Source organism: Panicum virgatum, chromosome 1K (assembly GCF_016808335.1).
Source record: "Panicum virgatum strain AP13 chromosome 1K, P.virgatum_v5, whole genome shotgun sequence".
NCBI classification, from domain to species: domain Eukaryota; kingdom Viridiplantae; phylum Streptophyta; class Magnoliopsida; order Poales; family Poaceae; genus Panicum; species Panicum virgatum.
Genome location: NC_053136.1, coordinates 13949320 through 13966741, shown reverse-complemented (window position 1 = coordinate 13966741; position 17422 = coordinate 13949320). Strand labels below are relative to the sequence as shown.

Sequence of the window (17422 nt, the reverse complement as noted above, 5' to 3'; positions counted from 1 at the left end):
GGGCATCAGCTATCGAAGCTGGTGGCTCTGCCACTTGGATTGGGCTCATTCCAAGTGGCACCACTGCTAAGCTCGCTTCATTCGCCCAGTCGGCGATCCGCTGGGCCCCCAGGCGCTGATCCTCCTGCAGCTTCCGGACCGCCTCCTACACCCTGGTGTCCAGAGCTGCCTTGGCCGCCTCCACCTCGCGGGACCTCTCCTCGAGCTCAGCCTTCCTCTTCTCCGCCCACTCCTTCTGCTTCTTGAGGGAGTCGCGCTGGCGCCCAAGCAGCTTCTCCATGTTGGCGGTGAGGGACTCCCACTTATCGAGGGACTTCCGGTCCTCCTCCAGCTCCGCCTCGGCAATAGCTAGCTTGCTGGCCCTGTCCTGCAGCTGCTCGCGCCATCCCTGCAGAGTTGCAGAGAGATTGTCGAGCTCCTGCTTCTGGACCTCGAGACCCTGGCTGCGAGTCTCAAGCTCGGACTGTTGGGCCGCGAGGCCGGTCTCGAGTTCGGACCGCTGAGCCGCGAAGCTGACAACCTCCAGGGCGAAAGCCTCCTCCCGCTGCGCCAGGGTTTTTTTCCCGGCTCGATACTGCGAACTCCCGGTCAAACACCTTCCAAAGGTTGGCCTGGTAGGCCTCTTGGTCGGCCTTGAGTTGGGACCGATCTTCCGCAGCATGGGAGGCTTCAGCCTTCGTGTGCGCCTCCAAGCGGGTGGAGGGTCCAGGTTCCGGCCCATAGGACAAATACCTTCGTGTAGACTGTCCGGTCCTTATTGCCGATGTCAACACGATAACATGAGGAGTCATCACCATCATCGTCAGGAAGGAGCATAGTGTGAGGCCAGGTTGTGGACAGATGTGGAGGGAGCATGACTGTATCTCTCCCGGGCACCATAGTGGTGCCCTCACAACAGGGTCAAGAGCACCATGAAAGGATTCGCTGAATCCATAGAGGTCACGGTCGTTGCGGCAATCCCAAATAGTCAACAATGGACAACCCATGTCGTCAAAACTAAAGTTACCATGACAGAGCGAAGCTGCGAGCTCAGGCCTTGAGGTATCAGGTAGTGGCACGAACTTTCGGTATAGAGAAGCCATCAATAGAAACGTCGGATGGTGGTCTCATTAGAGGCGTTGCGGAGCCACCTCTTGCTGGTGAGCGCGGCACAAACAAGGCAAGAATGGCAGTGGATGCGCGGAAGGATCTCACCTAGAAGGTCGTCATTGGTGAGCACCGTATTGGCAGCGGAGTCTTCCTCCACAAGTAGTGGGGAATGCATCGTTGCTTTAGAAGAGATTACTCTCACACGGGATTGTTGGTTGCTTAGCGAGTCAGGTTCTAATTTCCACCTCAAGGTTGCAAGTCTTATAGGGCTCGACTCTTATCATGGATAGCAGCTGTCACCGAAACAAAATTGTACTTATCTTTGTTGCAGGCCATCCCCGCCTTAGTGCTACCCCTGATGACAAATGTCAACCATGCCACCATCAAAGCACACAGAAAAATGACAGCTATTGTATCATTTACATTTGTCATCCAACCACCACCATGCAAGCACCATGTCCGCCACGCGTTCCATGATAATCTAATACGTGTCGAGTACCGCTAACACATGTAATTTCCCTAAAGGTGAGTGCTTGTCGTGTACGCTCGCTTCGATCCATTGGTCAACACTAACTTAATACTCTGCTTTCTATATTAGCTGTCATGCAAATACTGCAATGCATTGGTCAAAAAGTTGAGTGTACACATCCTTCCTCTTATACCTCTCAAATCACAAAATGTATCAGACATGATTGGAGAATAAACAACAATAATCTTCAGAGCATCACACTCTTACACAGTGCGATGCTCTCAAGAGTTGTGGATTGAACTTGTTAATTGGGTCCAAAAGATTAACAAATTATATGTATAAGGAAGATAACATTTCCATTACTAAAAGAAGGAATATATGCATCAGCCTAAAATACAAGCTGTTACTATATACGATGGAGTCATCTTCTCTAAGGCATATGTCTCTATTGTCTTTATTTCATCAATTCTCTGTAATTTGCTTGCATAGCATGTTTATACGGCAATGCATGTATTTTGCTTTTAGCTAGAAATTGGCCTAATGTATTTTGCATGATGTGAAGGGATCCATTTTTTCTGGTTTTGAAGAATGGTAAGGATTGTCACGAGTGAGCACATACAAGCGCCTCCCTTCTTTCTCTGCTTCAAGCTCGCTCCTTACGCGCCCGCACACGGTGCCCGCGCGTTGGATATTGAGACGTGGCATGATTATGGCGGCGGTGATCTTTTCTATGTACGCCAATCGCTCCATCGAATCCGGCTCTACCCCTAGGATCGACACAGATAACTGGAAGGGTTTGCCGGCGATGGGCGCATGGCAGCGAGGACGGCGGCGCTGCCTCGAGCCGGGAAGGGAGAAGGAGGAAGGAGATAGTGGTTTCAGTTGTTCAATTGTTAGCTGATTCACAGTATTCTTAGGTTTAGGCCTCGTTCGGTTCTTTAGGTTCCGTTCCTGCCCAGGAACGGTTCAGGGGCAGGATCGAGTGGATCCCCTTGGTTCACTCGATCCTGGTCTATTTCCAATCCTGCCCAGGAACCATTCCATCCCCTACAAAAATGCGTTCGGTTGGATAGGAACCGTTCCTTAATCTTAACATGTTCCCACCTAGTCCATGAAGCAATTAAAGCCATATAAATACAAGAACATCAATTTGTAACATGTTATGGGAGGTCTGATTTACAACGCACAAAAATGACTATCACAACTACGGCAAGTGCCTCAAGCATGTTTTTTTAAACTGCATGAGCAACAAAATCCTCATACTAGAGTTTAACTTAACACAATAGAACGTTAGCAATCGATCAACCATTTTACAACAAAACATTCTAGTGTAATTTTCTTTGTGCCTGGACAATGCAAGAGAACTAGAACGACATGTTCTTGCCAATGCCCAGCTGCTCCACCGTCTGCACGAACTGCCTATGCAACTCCAACATCCAATCCACCTGTAATGTGATGGCACTCGCTGGACCTGACAATCATAGAACCAGTTGTAACATCTGAAGTTGCTTCAGCTAGGGAAGTTCCATGTTGACTACTGAAGCGCAAGAGATCTCCATGAATCCACCAAATCTTTGTGCCAACACTGTTGCACCAACCTAGGTCTGCAAGTGAAAACTAGAGGAACATTAGGTGACTTTTCAAGCTAGCTGACTATATTATTTGTAACTGAATTTCAAAAGACCATATTATTTGTAACTGAATTTCAAAAGATTGATAGTAGGTTCTTACTGTTGTCACTAGCAACAGTTAGACAAGCATGCACTTGTGCAATTGAGTAGCAACGGCTCGTGGCTTATCAGAAAAAGAAGCTGCACCCCTGTGACATTGAAAGCTTAACAAGTAAAAACATAATTCACGGTAAAAATAAGAAAAGAAAACTATGTTATCTATCTATCTATAATGCTATCTTATAAAACCTTCGTATTTATTTTTCCATCAAAGTTCACTGCATTGAAGAAAGGAAACAACAAACTTGAGAAGGAAATGCCATTGCATTATCGACAAGTGAAACAAAGAAAAGGAAACAAGTTTTCTTAATTATACTTTAATAATAAAATTTAAACTAATACTTGTGCACCGGAAAGTCCCTGTTAGTTAAAAAACTGTACTTATTGTAACCCAGCTAACAGAGTGACAATTCATTATGTGCAAACTGAAATCGAGTTCAGGACCAGAGGTACAGTCAAGTTTTTGGTTTGTGTGCTAGTGGTGTGCGCATGTGACATATGTGCATCTCCTTTATAACCTAAAAGGTCATGTTAAAAGGTAGCATTATTTTATTTCATCAAGATAGGCAGATTTATTAAGGAAAAAAATTACACACAGTTACAAAATACTGAACTGATGCAAGCTATTATCATGAATTGTTCAGAGCAGCTCACTAACTTACTGACCAGCAGCATAGTTGACTGATAACCATTTGATATGGCCTGACATGAAAACATTAACAATTGGATTGTGTCTCACAATTGGATTGTGTCTCAACTGAGGAAAATAAATCTTACAGGGCAATCAAGCACTTTCAGTTCTTTCACAAGCTACCATATTTGCACAGAGTGTGACTTTCTGATCTTTAGTTGGTTGTTCAGACGTGACTTTCTGATATTTAGCTGGATAATCAGAACTAGAAAAATGCACTTCTAGTTAGCAATCTACCAAGACACAGTGCACATGTATCATTGTTATTTTTGCTATAGATTAATTTGTATAAGTATGAAACAATGATTTTATTTAAAATGTCAGGAAGAATATTTGCCTTTCTATGAAAGAAACTTACTTAGAACTCATTAATTTGGATGGGAGGATAACTGGATAAGATGCATTTCTGCTGAAGAACATGTAACAAGAAAAGTTATTTGTAAGAAAAAAACCACAAGTCACAAATATTTCAGGAAGCATCAATGCATGAACTGATCGACAATGCAGTAGTGTAGGCATTGCATTCTTCAGATTATCCAAGCTCTGGCCAAATGCAGCTAATTCTCGCTCTATGAGGTCTCTTGAGTTTGTTGACATGTCTACCACTGCATTGCAGGCAGGGACAATTGTCCTTGCCGTATATCCTCTAGCTGATAATGCTTGTTGCTCCCAAAATGCCGATGCATCCTATATCATAAAGATTAATGTCAACATAACAATTGATTAACATATTTGATGACCAATTACTGCTAGATCTACAAACTAGTGTTGCTTTTCAAAAAAAAAAAAACTAGTGTTAGAAATTATCTTGTTTCTAACCCTCTGAAAAGAAAAACCCCTCTGCAGTCACTAAGATGTATGAAGCAATCTGCTTATACCAACAGTCCAATTCGGGGCAACCAAGGCTAAGCACCACGACGCCGGCCAGCAAAAGAAGCATGATAGACAGCAGGGAACGTACGTGGTCGCAGCGGTCGCAGGTGAAGGGGATTAGAGGAAGTCGATCTGATGGCAGTCGCCGCCGCTGCAGTGCTTCCCCGAATTGGGGAACTCCGACGTCCCCATCCCTCTGGAACCGCACGCGCCTATTAGGAGCCGACCCCGCGGCCGCTTCCATCCGCGCTAAGAACAAGAAACCCAAGGAGCAGAGAGGGGAAGGAAGAGAGTATGGCCCTTACAGATGAAAATGCGGTGGAGAGGATGGTCGCCGTCAAAGCTGTGCCGCGCCGCCGCGCTGCTGGTCAGCCGCGTCGTCTCCTCAGCTCAGCTGCGCCGGCCTCTCGCTCGCGTGCCGTCGTCCACTAGCGCGCCGGATCCGGAGGGTGAGGTGGGGATTGAAACCGGACCGGAATGGTGCGGAAGGAGGCCGAACTGGGCCCGTTTTCAATCCGGGCCGCCCAAAACGAATGATGATTCCAGCCCAGACCAGGTAGCAAACCGGGCCACTTCGTTCCGGCTGGAATGAGGCCTTCCGGGCCGGATTGGAGCAACCGAACGAGGCCTTAGCCGGCTCTTGTTCGCTCGATCGTGTTGGCACCTTGCGGTTATCCGGCCAGCACATAGTGCACGCATTATATATGGAGCACCGGCTACGAACACTAGGAGAACTCAAACTTGTGGAGACCCGCCATGGCACCGACATGTTACTCGATTCCATTACGAACACAGAAACTCTAGTGCACATTGGTGCATGGGCATGCACGGGAATACCCAACAATTTCGGCAAAACAATGAAGTATATCTATCATATATAGATGTATATTGTCTGTGTTAGACAAATTCACCCGCTCTTAGCTTCCTATCTAAACCTAAACTAATCGCAAATAGACCAACAAGCAAAAATGACAACAGACAATTTTAGTTTATTATTTTCTTATTGCCTAGGAATACCCAACTCACAATTCCTGGCTCCGCCACTGGCCACGACACAAGTTTGCTTGGGTATCATGAGTCTATGGTTGGATCCTGTATGAGGCGAAAACCTAGATGGACGAGCGCGCACGGTGAGTCAAGTCGTGGACAGAGGGGGCTGGTCTGACTCGCATACGGGATGGACTAAGGCCCACCTGTCAATAGCACAAGACGGACTAAACCAAAAAATTAGGTGGAAACTTTACTCGCTTTAGAAATATATATTTGGTAATTATGCCCGTGCGTTGCTACGGACAAAGCTGGTATAAGTATCGGATATGTATTAGTGTTCGTGTGTTAATTTGTAGAGATCTACGTAGATGAAAGGGGTTAGTCCGAACTAAGGCTCACCTCAATAACACAGGCGGACCAAACCAAAAATTTGGGTGGAAACCTTACTCGCTTTAGTAATACTAGATAATTATACCCGTGTGTTGCTACGGACAAAGTTGGTATATGTATTGGATACATATTGATGCTCGTGTGTTAATTTATAAGAATTTACGTGATCGAGTCATGAACGCATACGGGACGAACTAAGACCCACCTGTCAATAACACAGGCGGACCAAACCAATGGAATTGGATGGAAACTTTACTCGCTTTATATATATATACTATATATATATATATATATATATATATATATATATATATATATATATATATATATATATATATATATATATATATATATCATTCCATTAGTTTCTATCCACGTGTGGATGCATCAGCTTATGGATTAAATTATTTTTTCCTTTACAATACCAACCGTGATACATCTGCCCATGGAGTAAATCAATCTTTCTTTACAACACCATGTGGATTAAAATATTTATTCTTTACATCAACGGCCATGAAAAAAAAAGCATACATTGGTTGAATAAGCAGCACTAATACATTTGCTTCATGGCGCCAAATTTTACGATTTGGACTTACAGGGAAAACTACAAACCCAACAACTAATTAAAGAGGAAACTAAGCACAGTACACATGAAAGCAGTGTTTTAAAGGAAGTAAGGCGTCCTGAGCAGGGTTCACCTAACCGGTGGGAACCGGTCTGGTTTGACCGGTTATCGGTCCAGCCCGGTTCCGGTTTGGGCCGGTACCAAACCGGCCCAAATTCAAAATTTAAATTTAAATTCAAAAAAATGAAAAATTCCTAAAAATACTTCAAGGTGCGACGAATCTAATGGTGTCAAATTTCCTCAAAAATTCGTTCATTTAGTATAATTTGCGGGGATTTGAAGTTAAACAAAAAAACACGCATTCAAAAGTATACAAATACAATGTAAAAGTAGTACAAAAGAGGGTTGGAGGGTTCATTTAGACTAAAATATGTTATACAAACATTTATTTAATATACTTTGCGGGCATTTGAACTTAAACCAAAAAAGAAAAAAATTTGAATTTGACCGGTTACCAGTCAAACCGACCGGTTACCGGTCAAACCGGTCCGGTAAACCGGAACCGGTGGCCGACGGTTTGGGTGAACCGGTCGGGAAAAAAAACCTTGGTCCTGGGTACGCCATGTCTTGAACCAAGAATCTAATTGATTGGTATACTAGTGACGAAACTATATGCCCGAGAGTAGCAAATCTAGATTCCGTTGAGGGGCGAGGAAATGGAAGAGTGGAGGAAGACGAAGGGCGAAGCTAATATAGGAGCCCACTCACTCGCTCACCCGTGCTCCATCTTGCCTACGTTGCGGCGGTCGACCTCTCCGACGCAGGCCGCATCGACCTCAGCAGCGCCGTTGTCACCGGGGAAGTGAGCTCCCCCATCACCGGCGGAGAAGGCGAGCGGCGCTGGGAGGAGAGAGATGGCACGGGAGGTTGGTGCGGCACTGGGAGGGATAGGGGGCTGGCCGAAAAAATGGCCGTGGTGGGGGGAGCACCGTCGGAGGAGGCGAGCGCCGTCGGGAGGAGAGCAACGGTGCGGGGAGGGTGCGGCGCCGGGACGGGAGCTGAGCGGCACTGGGAGGAGAGCGACGGCGCAGAGGGGGTGCGGCACCAGGAGGGACTGGGCATTAGGACGGGAGCTGGGCTGTGGAAGCGAGCGGCGCTGGGAGGAGAGCGACGGTGCACGGGGCCGACGGGGGGAGGGGGGAGGGGGGTGGGGTTGCGGCGCCGGGAAGTATTGGGCACCGGGACGGAGCTGGGTGGTTGGGCGTGGAGACGGTGGTGGAGGTGGTGGGGGATGTTGTCGCAAATCGGGGCGAACCGGATGGAAAAAACGGGAAGCGGGGCGATCAGGGACGAGATGGATCAGGTGTGTGGGCTGGGTTGGGCATGGAATTCCTTATTCCATACCCAGGTAGTAAATAGACCTACTATATATATATACTTATTGTCTATTCTACACACAGGGTGTTGAATAGTATTCAACACCCCGGCGGCACTGGACATGCTTCGGCGAGTAAAATCGGCGAGTAAAATCGCAATGCGATAATTACTACCTCACCAGCATTAATATAAGCCAATAAAACTCCACGACCTCTCTTAATTTCCCTGTCCTACTAGTTATCTCAAGAAGTAATATTCGTGCAAGCAAGTGTTAACTCCCTCTTAATTCTCTCTCTCTCCAATGCATGCAAGTGTTAACTCCCTCTGAATTCTCTCATACTATAAATAGCATTGGTCAATATTGTGAATTAGGGATTGAATGCATATCGTGCAATAACATTTCAGTTTTGCATCATGGATGTAATCTCTCTCTTTCGCAAGAAATTACTCCTCTCTCGGGCATAGCAGATTATTGGTGGAGGCAAGACCATAGGCTCTGTTGTTCACTCTTATTATCTACGGAAGTAATTAGTTGGAGCAAAGTATATGAAAATTACTCCTCTATCGCTTATACCAGATTAGTGGAGGCAGGGCTGTTAGGTTCCGGCTGTCACCAGCATTGTCTCCGTAAGTAATTAATTCCTTGAATGCGCTAATTCACTTAGACTTGCATGCCATCAATCCACAGATATCGCTTTCCCAAAAACTAATGGCGTATATTGCTCTTCCAAGCATTCATTGTAGGCATGCAAGTATAAATAGACTCTTGAAATCACTGCAATTTTACATTAATTGATATACAATGGAATTTCCATGCATGTCGCATGCGCTGCATGCTCCAGAGATTCACTACCGAAAAACTACTTTCATTCACTACTTTTTTACTACCAGACAATCCAATTTATACTTCAGCGATACGCGAGGCAAGTCAGCCCATAAGACACACAACTGGAATAACAAATTATTTTTTGATGGCACGACCAACACGTAAGTGTGTCCTAGTTTTTTACTTTCACATATTCCAATTTATACTCCATCTAAACATTTACATCAAACACCAGAAGATATGACACGCTCCTGGCGCCATATTCACTAGTCAACCAATACTCAAAATAATTGCAAAACATTGAAAATGTATTAAATACCGCATGGCCGCGTTAGCCAGCAAACCACTTGTAAAGCAAACCAAACACTAAATTTTACTAGTGACTTAAGCCTTAACCGTAATTTTCATGACGCCGGAAAACTACTTTTTACTCACACGCCGGAAAAGCATGAACCGCTTTCGAAAAAACTACTTTTTACTTCCTGGCTATCCAATTTATGCTTCAGCGATATGCGGGCAAAACAGCGACACGCTCATGGAGCCATATTCACTGGTCAACTAATACTAAAAAAACATACAAGTCATTGAAAATGTATTAAATACTCCATGGCCGCGTCAACCCATGAGAATTTTACTAGATCCACCGCAAACTACATTAAAAGCAAACCAAACACTAAAATTTACTACCGACACAAGCATTAACTGTAATTCCATGCCGCCGGAGGAGGGGGCGGCGCTCCGCCGTGGGCGTTGAATATTATTCAACACCCGGGATGCTGAATAGACCATATATATATATAAATTTAAAAACTCGAGTTGCTATTCACGTCACTATTCAAATTCAGCTGGCACTATTCAAATTCGTGGCACTATTTAAAATATTAGGTACTATTCAAATTCTGAATATGAATAGTAGAATCCCACTCACAAGGTGGATGAACCACTTCAGGGGGTTTCTCTTTATGCACTATTCTTGAAAATAATTAGGGAGTATTTAACAACTCAGCGAGCAAAGTGCCGCTTTCACGCTACTATTTGCAGCAGTATTCTGGCAATATATATTGGCTAAGTATGTGCTTAACTCTTAATTAAGAAAATAAACAGTGCACGAGCACTCACCAGAGAGTGGCTCAGGCACCCAAGTTATACACTATTCTACGATAGCGACTTGCGTGGGTGGTGGATATGAGTGCGTGATTGTTATGCGGGTAATTAGCAGAGTAATATTTCACAGCTAATATTCAAGCACCGATAGCGACCTCTTGTGGATGGTGGACGAGTGCGTGGTTATTTGCATGTGATTAGTGATTATGCAGAGTATGGGTATGCGAGCTTCTCAGGATCTTGGCAGGTTGGCAAAACCAAAAATTCAACCGGTGGAGTGTCTTATACTTGTGTAAATCCTACTCGGTACTCACTGCATGCATCGCTAGCTTGCTTCAGAACCAGGCCTACCCGGTCTTCTCCCGAACTAACCCCGGCCACGCGCACACAGGACTCAGGCTCTACCGTCTCCCCAGGCAGTTCCACCCGAAGGGAACACTTCTCTGCGGACACAGGCTCTCTCAGACACCTCTCCATGGGCTAAACGAGAGCAACCAACGCAGAAGTTTCTCCTCTAGGGTCCCTAGCGTAAAGACATTACCCTGTATGAACGAGCTCAAAGGAAAGTAGGGAAATTCACAGGAAAACTTAATCCATTTCCACAGAGCAAACTTACATACGGCTTTTCCTTTCGGGAAACCCCAAGCACTTACACAACCTTGGATTACCTTACAGGCGAAGGGCGATTACAACAGCTCCCTTATTTCTATATTACAATGGGAGTGAGATAGCTACTAATTAGGTGGAGTGTGGTGGATGCGCTCTGAGTATTAGGCTCGGTGTCTTCTCTCCTCTTCTTCGTCCGTCTGGTTGGTCGGTGTCGAATGCGTGCGTCTCGCTTCTCCTTTTATAGACGGGAGGAGCCTTCAGGCTTATGGAACACCCGGACACCCGTCGTCTTCAATTATCTTCCTTTACTGTTGCCTGGACAGCTGGATGATAATGCTGGCTTCAATAATTGTCCTGGCTACAGTAGAGTTCACTGTTCTGGACGGCGGTGCTGGCTTCAATAATTGTCCTGCCTACAGTAGGACTCACTGTTGAAATTACTGTTTATTCCTTTTGCCTTGTCCACTTCCTTCACGTGATATTCTCTGGATATATTCGAGAATATATTCGGTGTGTATAGTCTTCCACGCCCGAATGATTAATGTCGCAGACATCAAGCAAACACTCTGGCATGCTTATCCCACGGCGGATTTGTTGATTACTCCTTATCAACACTGGTAGGTATTTAAATATTAACACATATTTAATTTTCATAATATATAATTCTTAATACACTTGTTGCTGCCCATGACCACGAATATCCAGCATATCATCATCAGATATTGGCATATTCATTTTTGATTCACAATCCTTCTTTATATTTTCTTCATAGTCCTTCTTTATGGCATCAAAATTTTTCTTTATTTCATGCTTCACTTCTTGCCATATTTCTTTTTTTATATCTTTCTTCAATTGAGGAATTATTGAATCTAGCCTTTCTTTGATCTTCTTTTCAACATATTCTTCATTTGATGCTTCTTTTTTTACAGCATCCTTATATGTGGGTATTCTTGAAGGTCCATCTTCTCTTATATTTATTCCAGGCAAGTTTGTCTTTATCTCATTTGACTTTCTGTATTTTTGAATATATTCTTTTGCTGCAGGCTCTAGGAAATAATTTATTCCTAAAATATTTCTTGCATATGATAGGGCTTGATCAATATCTAGGTATTTTTTCCATGATATTCCTCCATCTTTTTCTTTTTCTATTTGCTGAGTGTAAGGATAACCGGGGTGTCCGACCCTAGAGGGAGAGGGGGTGAATAGGGTCGCTAATCGCTTTTTAACCTAGGGCTCAATCTACTTACATAAGATAAACCTAACACGTCCTATACATGCTAGTTATGACTAAGGTTTATCTTTGCTACTCTCTACTTACCCCAAAATACTTGCAACCTATAGCCAATCCTAAACAAACTAATTAGGAAAGCAAAGGCATGCAAGATAAAGTAAATGCGGAAACGTAATATGGTAAGTAAAGAGGTCAGTGCAAGAGGGATGCAAACTCCCGAGTAGACACGGTCATGTAACGTGGTTCGGCACAAACGCCTACGTCCACGGGACACCGAGGCTCTTCCAATCTTGCACTATGCCACCAAGGCGATGCCGGCAAGTAAAGGCAAGTGCCCACAAGACACCGAGTCTCGTGCACCGCCACTGTCTCTCTCGGTCACCCAGCCGAAATCCACTACGGAGCTTCTCCACCAAGGAGGGGGTCTCCTCTCCCCCCGCACAAAGTGTCGTTGCCACTCCACACCAAGTCGGAGGGTCACATGACGGATCACAAGGATTGCTTGCTGCAGCAAGACTTCTCTCAAGGGAGCTCTCGCAAGAACTAATCCCGATTACAAGCACTAAGCACTCTCACAAGTGTGTTTAAGCCTATATGATGTACAATGAAGCTCTAAGGTGGTTGGAGATGATCTTTGGCTCTTGTATACTTCCTTGGTTTCCAGCACTCTCAAATGAGCCGTGGGTTGGCATATATATAGCCCACACACCCCAAACTAGCCGTTGGAAAAAGGCTGACAAAAAGTGCTGTCATCGGTTAAACCGATGCTCCCGTTTTTGTCATCACCGGTTTAACCAGTGAGTGCATTTTCCACCTAGCCGTTATACTTCAACGGCTACCTCAATCGACCGACGTAATCAACCGATGCAGCGTCGGTTTAACCGGTGAGTGTAGTTGCTGAAAAACTAACTCTCTGGACAACTGCACCGACGTTCATCGATATCTAGCGTCGGTTCATCCGGTGTATAGATTTTGCCTCAGTTGCTGAGTTCATTACACCGACGTATTCAATTTTCCTGGCATCGGTTCAACCGTTGTTACCAAAACTCCCAGACGTGCTCCAAGTCAATGCACCGACATATGTAATTTTCTTAGTGGCGGTTCAACCGGTGATACTAAAATATCTCTGTCTTGATTATTTTGACTTGGTTTCTTCATGGTCTCTTCAATCTTCGAATCCTTTGGACCGAAGAGGTTTCGTCACTTGAACCTAAAAGCCTGAGAATGGTCATCTTAACAATCATATTAGTCCAAGTATTGTGTGCGTCATCAATCGCCAAAACATTATATTAAAATATGGCATGAGAGGCCATTTTCGCTACACTGAGCTATAACTTCTTCAAATGTTACATATATTCCTGGTGTCTTTCCCCTATATATGACATATATGGGTTTCTTTTTTATATTGTTCGATAGATCTTTTGGCTGTATCTTCCCATTGATCATATGAAAATATTCAGCTAAACTATTTAATATTGCAAGCATATAACCTTTATCATCTCTCTTATTATTATATTGGAACAAAAAATTATCTAAAACACATTCTTGTATTTCATCTAAGACAATATGATCTTTAGGCTTAAATTTATAAGTATTTGGTGGAAAGATTCTCAATCTGTTTTCAGTTCCAAAGCTGAAACTTTCACCACCAGTAGGACTCATTCCTCTCTTCATTCCAGCAAAATAGATAATCGTGAAAATATATCAGGCAATATATTATCTTTACCTTTTATATGCTCGAAGATTACTTTATAACCATTTCCTGTAATGATATCTTCAAATAAAACCCATCTCCTAGTTGAACTTTTCTTACTATTGACTTTATTATAATAATTACATATAGCTTCACAGTCTGTCCTTAATGTGAACTCTTTAAATCTTAAATATAATCTAAAAGCATTTATTGCATTTATTACAGCTAATATTTCTCTATCAGTGTTATTTATAGCCTTTAACTTATATTTTCCTGAAGCGTACCTACATATTTTTTCTTCTGTTTTTGGAGAGTACTTGTTCGGCTTTTGTTTTAATATAGCTCCCCATCCTATTTCAGATGCATCTGTCTCTATTATAAAATAATAGTCATCTAAAGGTAATTCTAAAGGTTTGAGTTGTTTGACCTTTTCTTTTATAACTCTTACTAATCTTATATCTTCAGAATTAAAATGCTTCTCCCCATTTTTTCTTAAATTTGCATACAGTGGTCCAGCCAACTTGGCTAAGTTTTCAATATAATTTCTAACATAATTTACTATTCCTAAAAACTGTTGCAATGTCTTCTTGTCATTTATAACATCAGGAAACTGTAAAAATTTCTTTGCAATATGATCTTGTAAATAATTTTTTCCTTCCCCAATTTCATGACTAAAAAATTTATCTTTTCTTTGCATATTTCCATTTTCTTTTTAGAAAGTATTAATCCATGCTGCTCTACCTTTCTAAAAAATGTTTCTAAATGAGCTATACGTTCTTTATAGGATTTTGAAAAGATTAACAAATCATCAATGTAAACTAGTATAAATTCTTGGTTTTCATTAAAGATATTCTGCATCTTTCTTTGAAATAAAGCAGGGGCATTCTTTAATCCTAAAGGCATAACAAGCCACTCAAAATGGCCTTCAGGATACGTAAAAGCTGTCCACTCTATTGATTCTTCTGCCATCTTTACTTGCCAAAACCCAGCTTTTAAATCAAACTTTGAGAAATATTTACTTTCTTGTATTCTATTTATCCATTCTTGCTTATTAGGGATGTTATAACCATCATATATAGTGTTATCATTTAATCTTTTATAGTTAATAACCATTCTTGATTTTTTTCTAACTATTTCTGCATGATTTCTTACTATAAATACAGCTGACCTATGAGGACTTCTACTTTCTCTTATGCCTCCTAATTTTAGTAGCTCTTCAATATGCATCTTGAATTCTTCTATATCTTTAGGTGTAGCTTCGATAGGACTTGTCTTAATTATATAGTTAGGATTTATTATATTAATTTTACACACAATACCATTTTTATCCCAATATTTCATTGGTATTTCTCCAATTATTTGAATATTTTCTAATCTTTGCACAATTTTATCTATATCTCTTTTGGATTTTATATCTCTATAGCAATTGGGTGCAAAGGATTGTAAACTAATACATTCTATACATGAGTTTGCCATATGAAACTCTTCTATATTTTCACCTAACTCCTCGTCTGTATGATCATCAAGGTCATTATCATTAGCTCCTTGGAGCTCTAAATTGGACTTTCCGGTATTGGAACTTATAGTTTTACGCACTTCTGTTATGTATGGGATATTATCTTGATAAGGAATAAATGTAATTCCTTGCTCATGTATGATCATTGATAAGGTATTAATTCTTTCACTATTTATTTCTAATGCATCCATAGCATTATCTAGATTATATAAACTTTCATCATCTAGAGAGTCTATAAAGTCTCTGTATTGTTGGGCATTATTTTCTTCGTCTACATAACTTTCTAAAGGTTCATTCATAGACTCTGGTTGTTTGTCCACTTTTAACACATTATCTATCATAATATTATCTTTATGAGTGTCTGGATCCCTTTTGGCTTTATGATTATGCACATCTTTTGGGTTTGACTCATCTTTCCACTTCTTTATCACAACTGACGCTTTATATTTCTGATCATTTAGCTCTCTTTCTTTAGATATCTTTTTTAAATAAGCTATCTTTCTAATGAAATAAATTTCTTTTTCTCTAATAGCAGACCATTCACATAACATAGAAGTATTATATTCATCAGGAATTTTACTTAGTTTAAACTCGTACTACTTAATTTCATTTTCTAAAGCTTCCATTTTAAACTCAACTGAGATATTCTACTGATTCTTGTACTCTAAAATATATCACAAATTCCCTTAAATTCAAATTTTAATAACCTTGGCTCTGATACCAGTACAGGGGGAAATATACCGGGATCCGCACAGGGAATCGAGTTTTCAAACTCGAAAATTTAAAAAAACATTATTTGAATTTAGAAGTCAATACCGGAAAGACTGTTAGTACTAAAGAAAATATAAATATTAAGTGCAGAATAAATAGTTCTGAAGAGCATACTTGACATACCTCTCACGGTCAGATAAATTTAATAGTTGATTTAATTCATAACTTTTACATAACTTGGGGTAAAAGACAAGACGATTTAGAATTAAAATTTGAAAGATTACCGAAAGAACACAAGCATCTAGAAGAGCAATATTTAGTAGCAAATAAAAAATTAGAATTAGCTTTGCAAGCTTTGGAAGAAAGCAAAATATTTCTGGGAAAGATTAGCCAAAATAGTAATTATATTAAAAGGGATATATCTTATTTATTCAATAAACTATAAAGTACTAATATTGCTGAGCATAGTAAAGAAATTGTGTTGTCATCATCTGGAATACTAGAGGTTACTAGATCATTACATTCGGATAAATGGAAGTATCTGACAGCCTCACTAGAAGAGACCAGTGTCTCCAGGTAGTTCAAAAAGATACTAGGCCTTTAAGCCTAATGGATAAATTAAAAGGAGGATGTGATGAAATTGAAACCTTAGAAGAAATGATAGATGTAGAAAGTGACCTTGAAAGATACCAGAAGGACACTTTAAGGAAAATAAGACCTCAACAATTATATCAAATGGGTTGGTTTGAGTATAAAAGTGGATTATACAGAATATCTAGAGAAGTTGAATTAAGTGTTTTAACAGAACCTGTTCAGTTAAGAATTGTTACTAAGCAAATTGAGAAAATATTGAAATATACTAGATATAAATACATACATCAAGGAATGTATATTATAGGAATTAAAGGAATGACAAGGAAGAAATTAGGAACAAAAGTTTTAATCACCCTATTAGATAAAAGATGGGAATCAGTACACAAAGCATCATTAGGATTCTTAGAAGGAGACATGAATGAAAATATGCTAATAACATATATAGCTCCAGATTTAATAATGTCAATAAAAGAATTTATAGACAAAATGGTATTTGCTTTTCAGACCAAAGGTTATGAAGACTTTAAAGGTACCAATTTATTAGTAAGCATAGAATTCATTGGAAGATTAACCAATAGAAGTGGAACTCGATATAAAGTAAATGTGAATAATGTAATAGAAAGTATGCAATCCAAAAGAATAAATTTTAGGAGTCCTCTTAAAATCAGCTCTGAAGAAAGAGCAGGAGAAGAATGGAATATTGCTGCTTTAATAGAACCAAAGATTTTAAAACAGCCTGAAGATTACATAAGCTGTGAAAATAGAAAGGGGCAAACTTGTATTAGGTTTGTAGATTATAAAGAAAAAAGTCTGGATGATTTAGAAGCATCTAGTTCTGAATCAAATGTAGAAGAAAATAGAAGACATAGTGTATGTGAATTTATGGAAAAATTAGACATTGATAATGAAATAAAATATTATGAGCAAAAGCTAAGTAAAATTTCTGATGAATATAATACTTCTA

The 17422-nt window shown here is 41.1% G+C and overlaps 1 protein-coding gene across 6 annotated transcripts; it reads right to left on the bottom strand.

Annotated features, from left to right (window-relative positions):
• Nucleotides 1-2670: 2670 nt before the first annotated feature.
• Nucleotides 2671-5314, bottom strand: LOC120696089. 6 transcript variants are annotated; one of them, XR_005684019.1, is made up of 5 exons: nucleotides 5158-5314; nucleotides 4941-5048; nucleotides 4338-4666; nucleotides 3290-3377; nucleotides 2671-3175 (listed from the first exon to the last, which is right to left on the bottom strand). XR_005684019.1 is itself a non-coding variant. In XM_039979250.1 (5 exons), the coding sequence occupies exons 1-4, from the start codon at nucleotides 5094-5096 to the stop codon at nucleotides 3298-3300; spliced, it is 609 nt and encodes a 202-aa protein (XP_039835184.1). In that variant the 5' UTR covers nucleotides 5097-5295; the 3' UTR covers nucleotides 2671-3162; nucleotides 3290-3297. The 6 variants fall into 6 exon arrangements, 4 of the variants coding, with proteins under 4 accessions (XP_039835184.1, XP_039835197.1, XP_039835178.1 ...); XR_005684021.1 differs by having other exon boundaries at nucleotides 2671-3162; XM_039979250.1 differs by adding an exon at nucleotides 3947-3990 and having other exon boundaries at nucleotides 2671-3162; nucleotides 4941-5295.
• Nucleotides 5315-17422: the final 12108 nt, after the last annotated feature.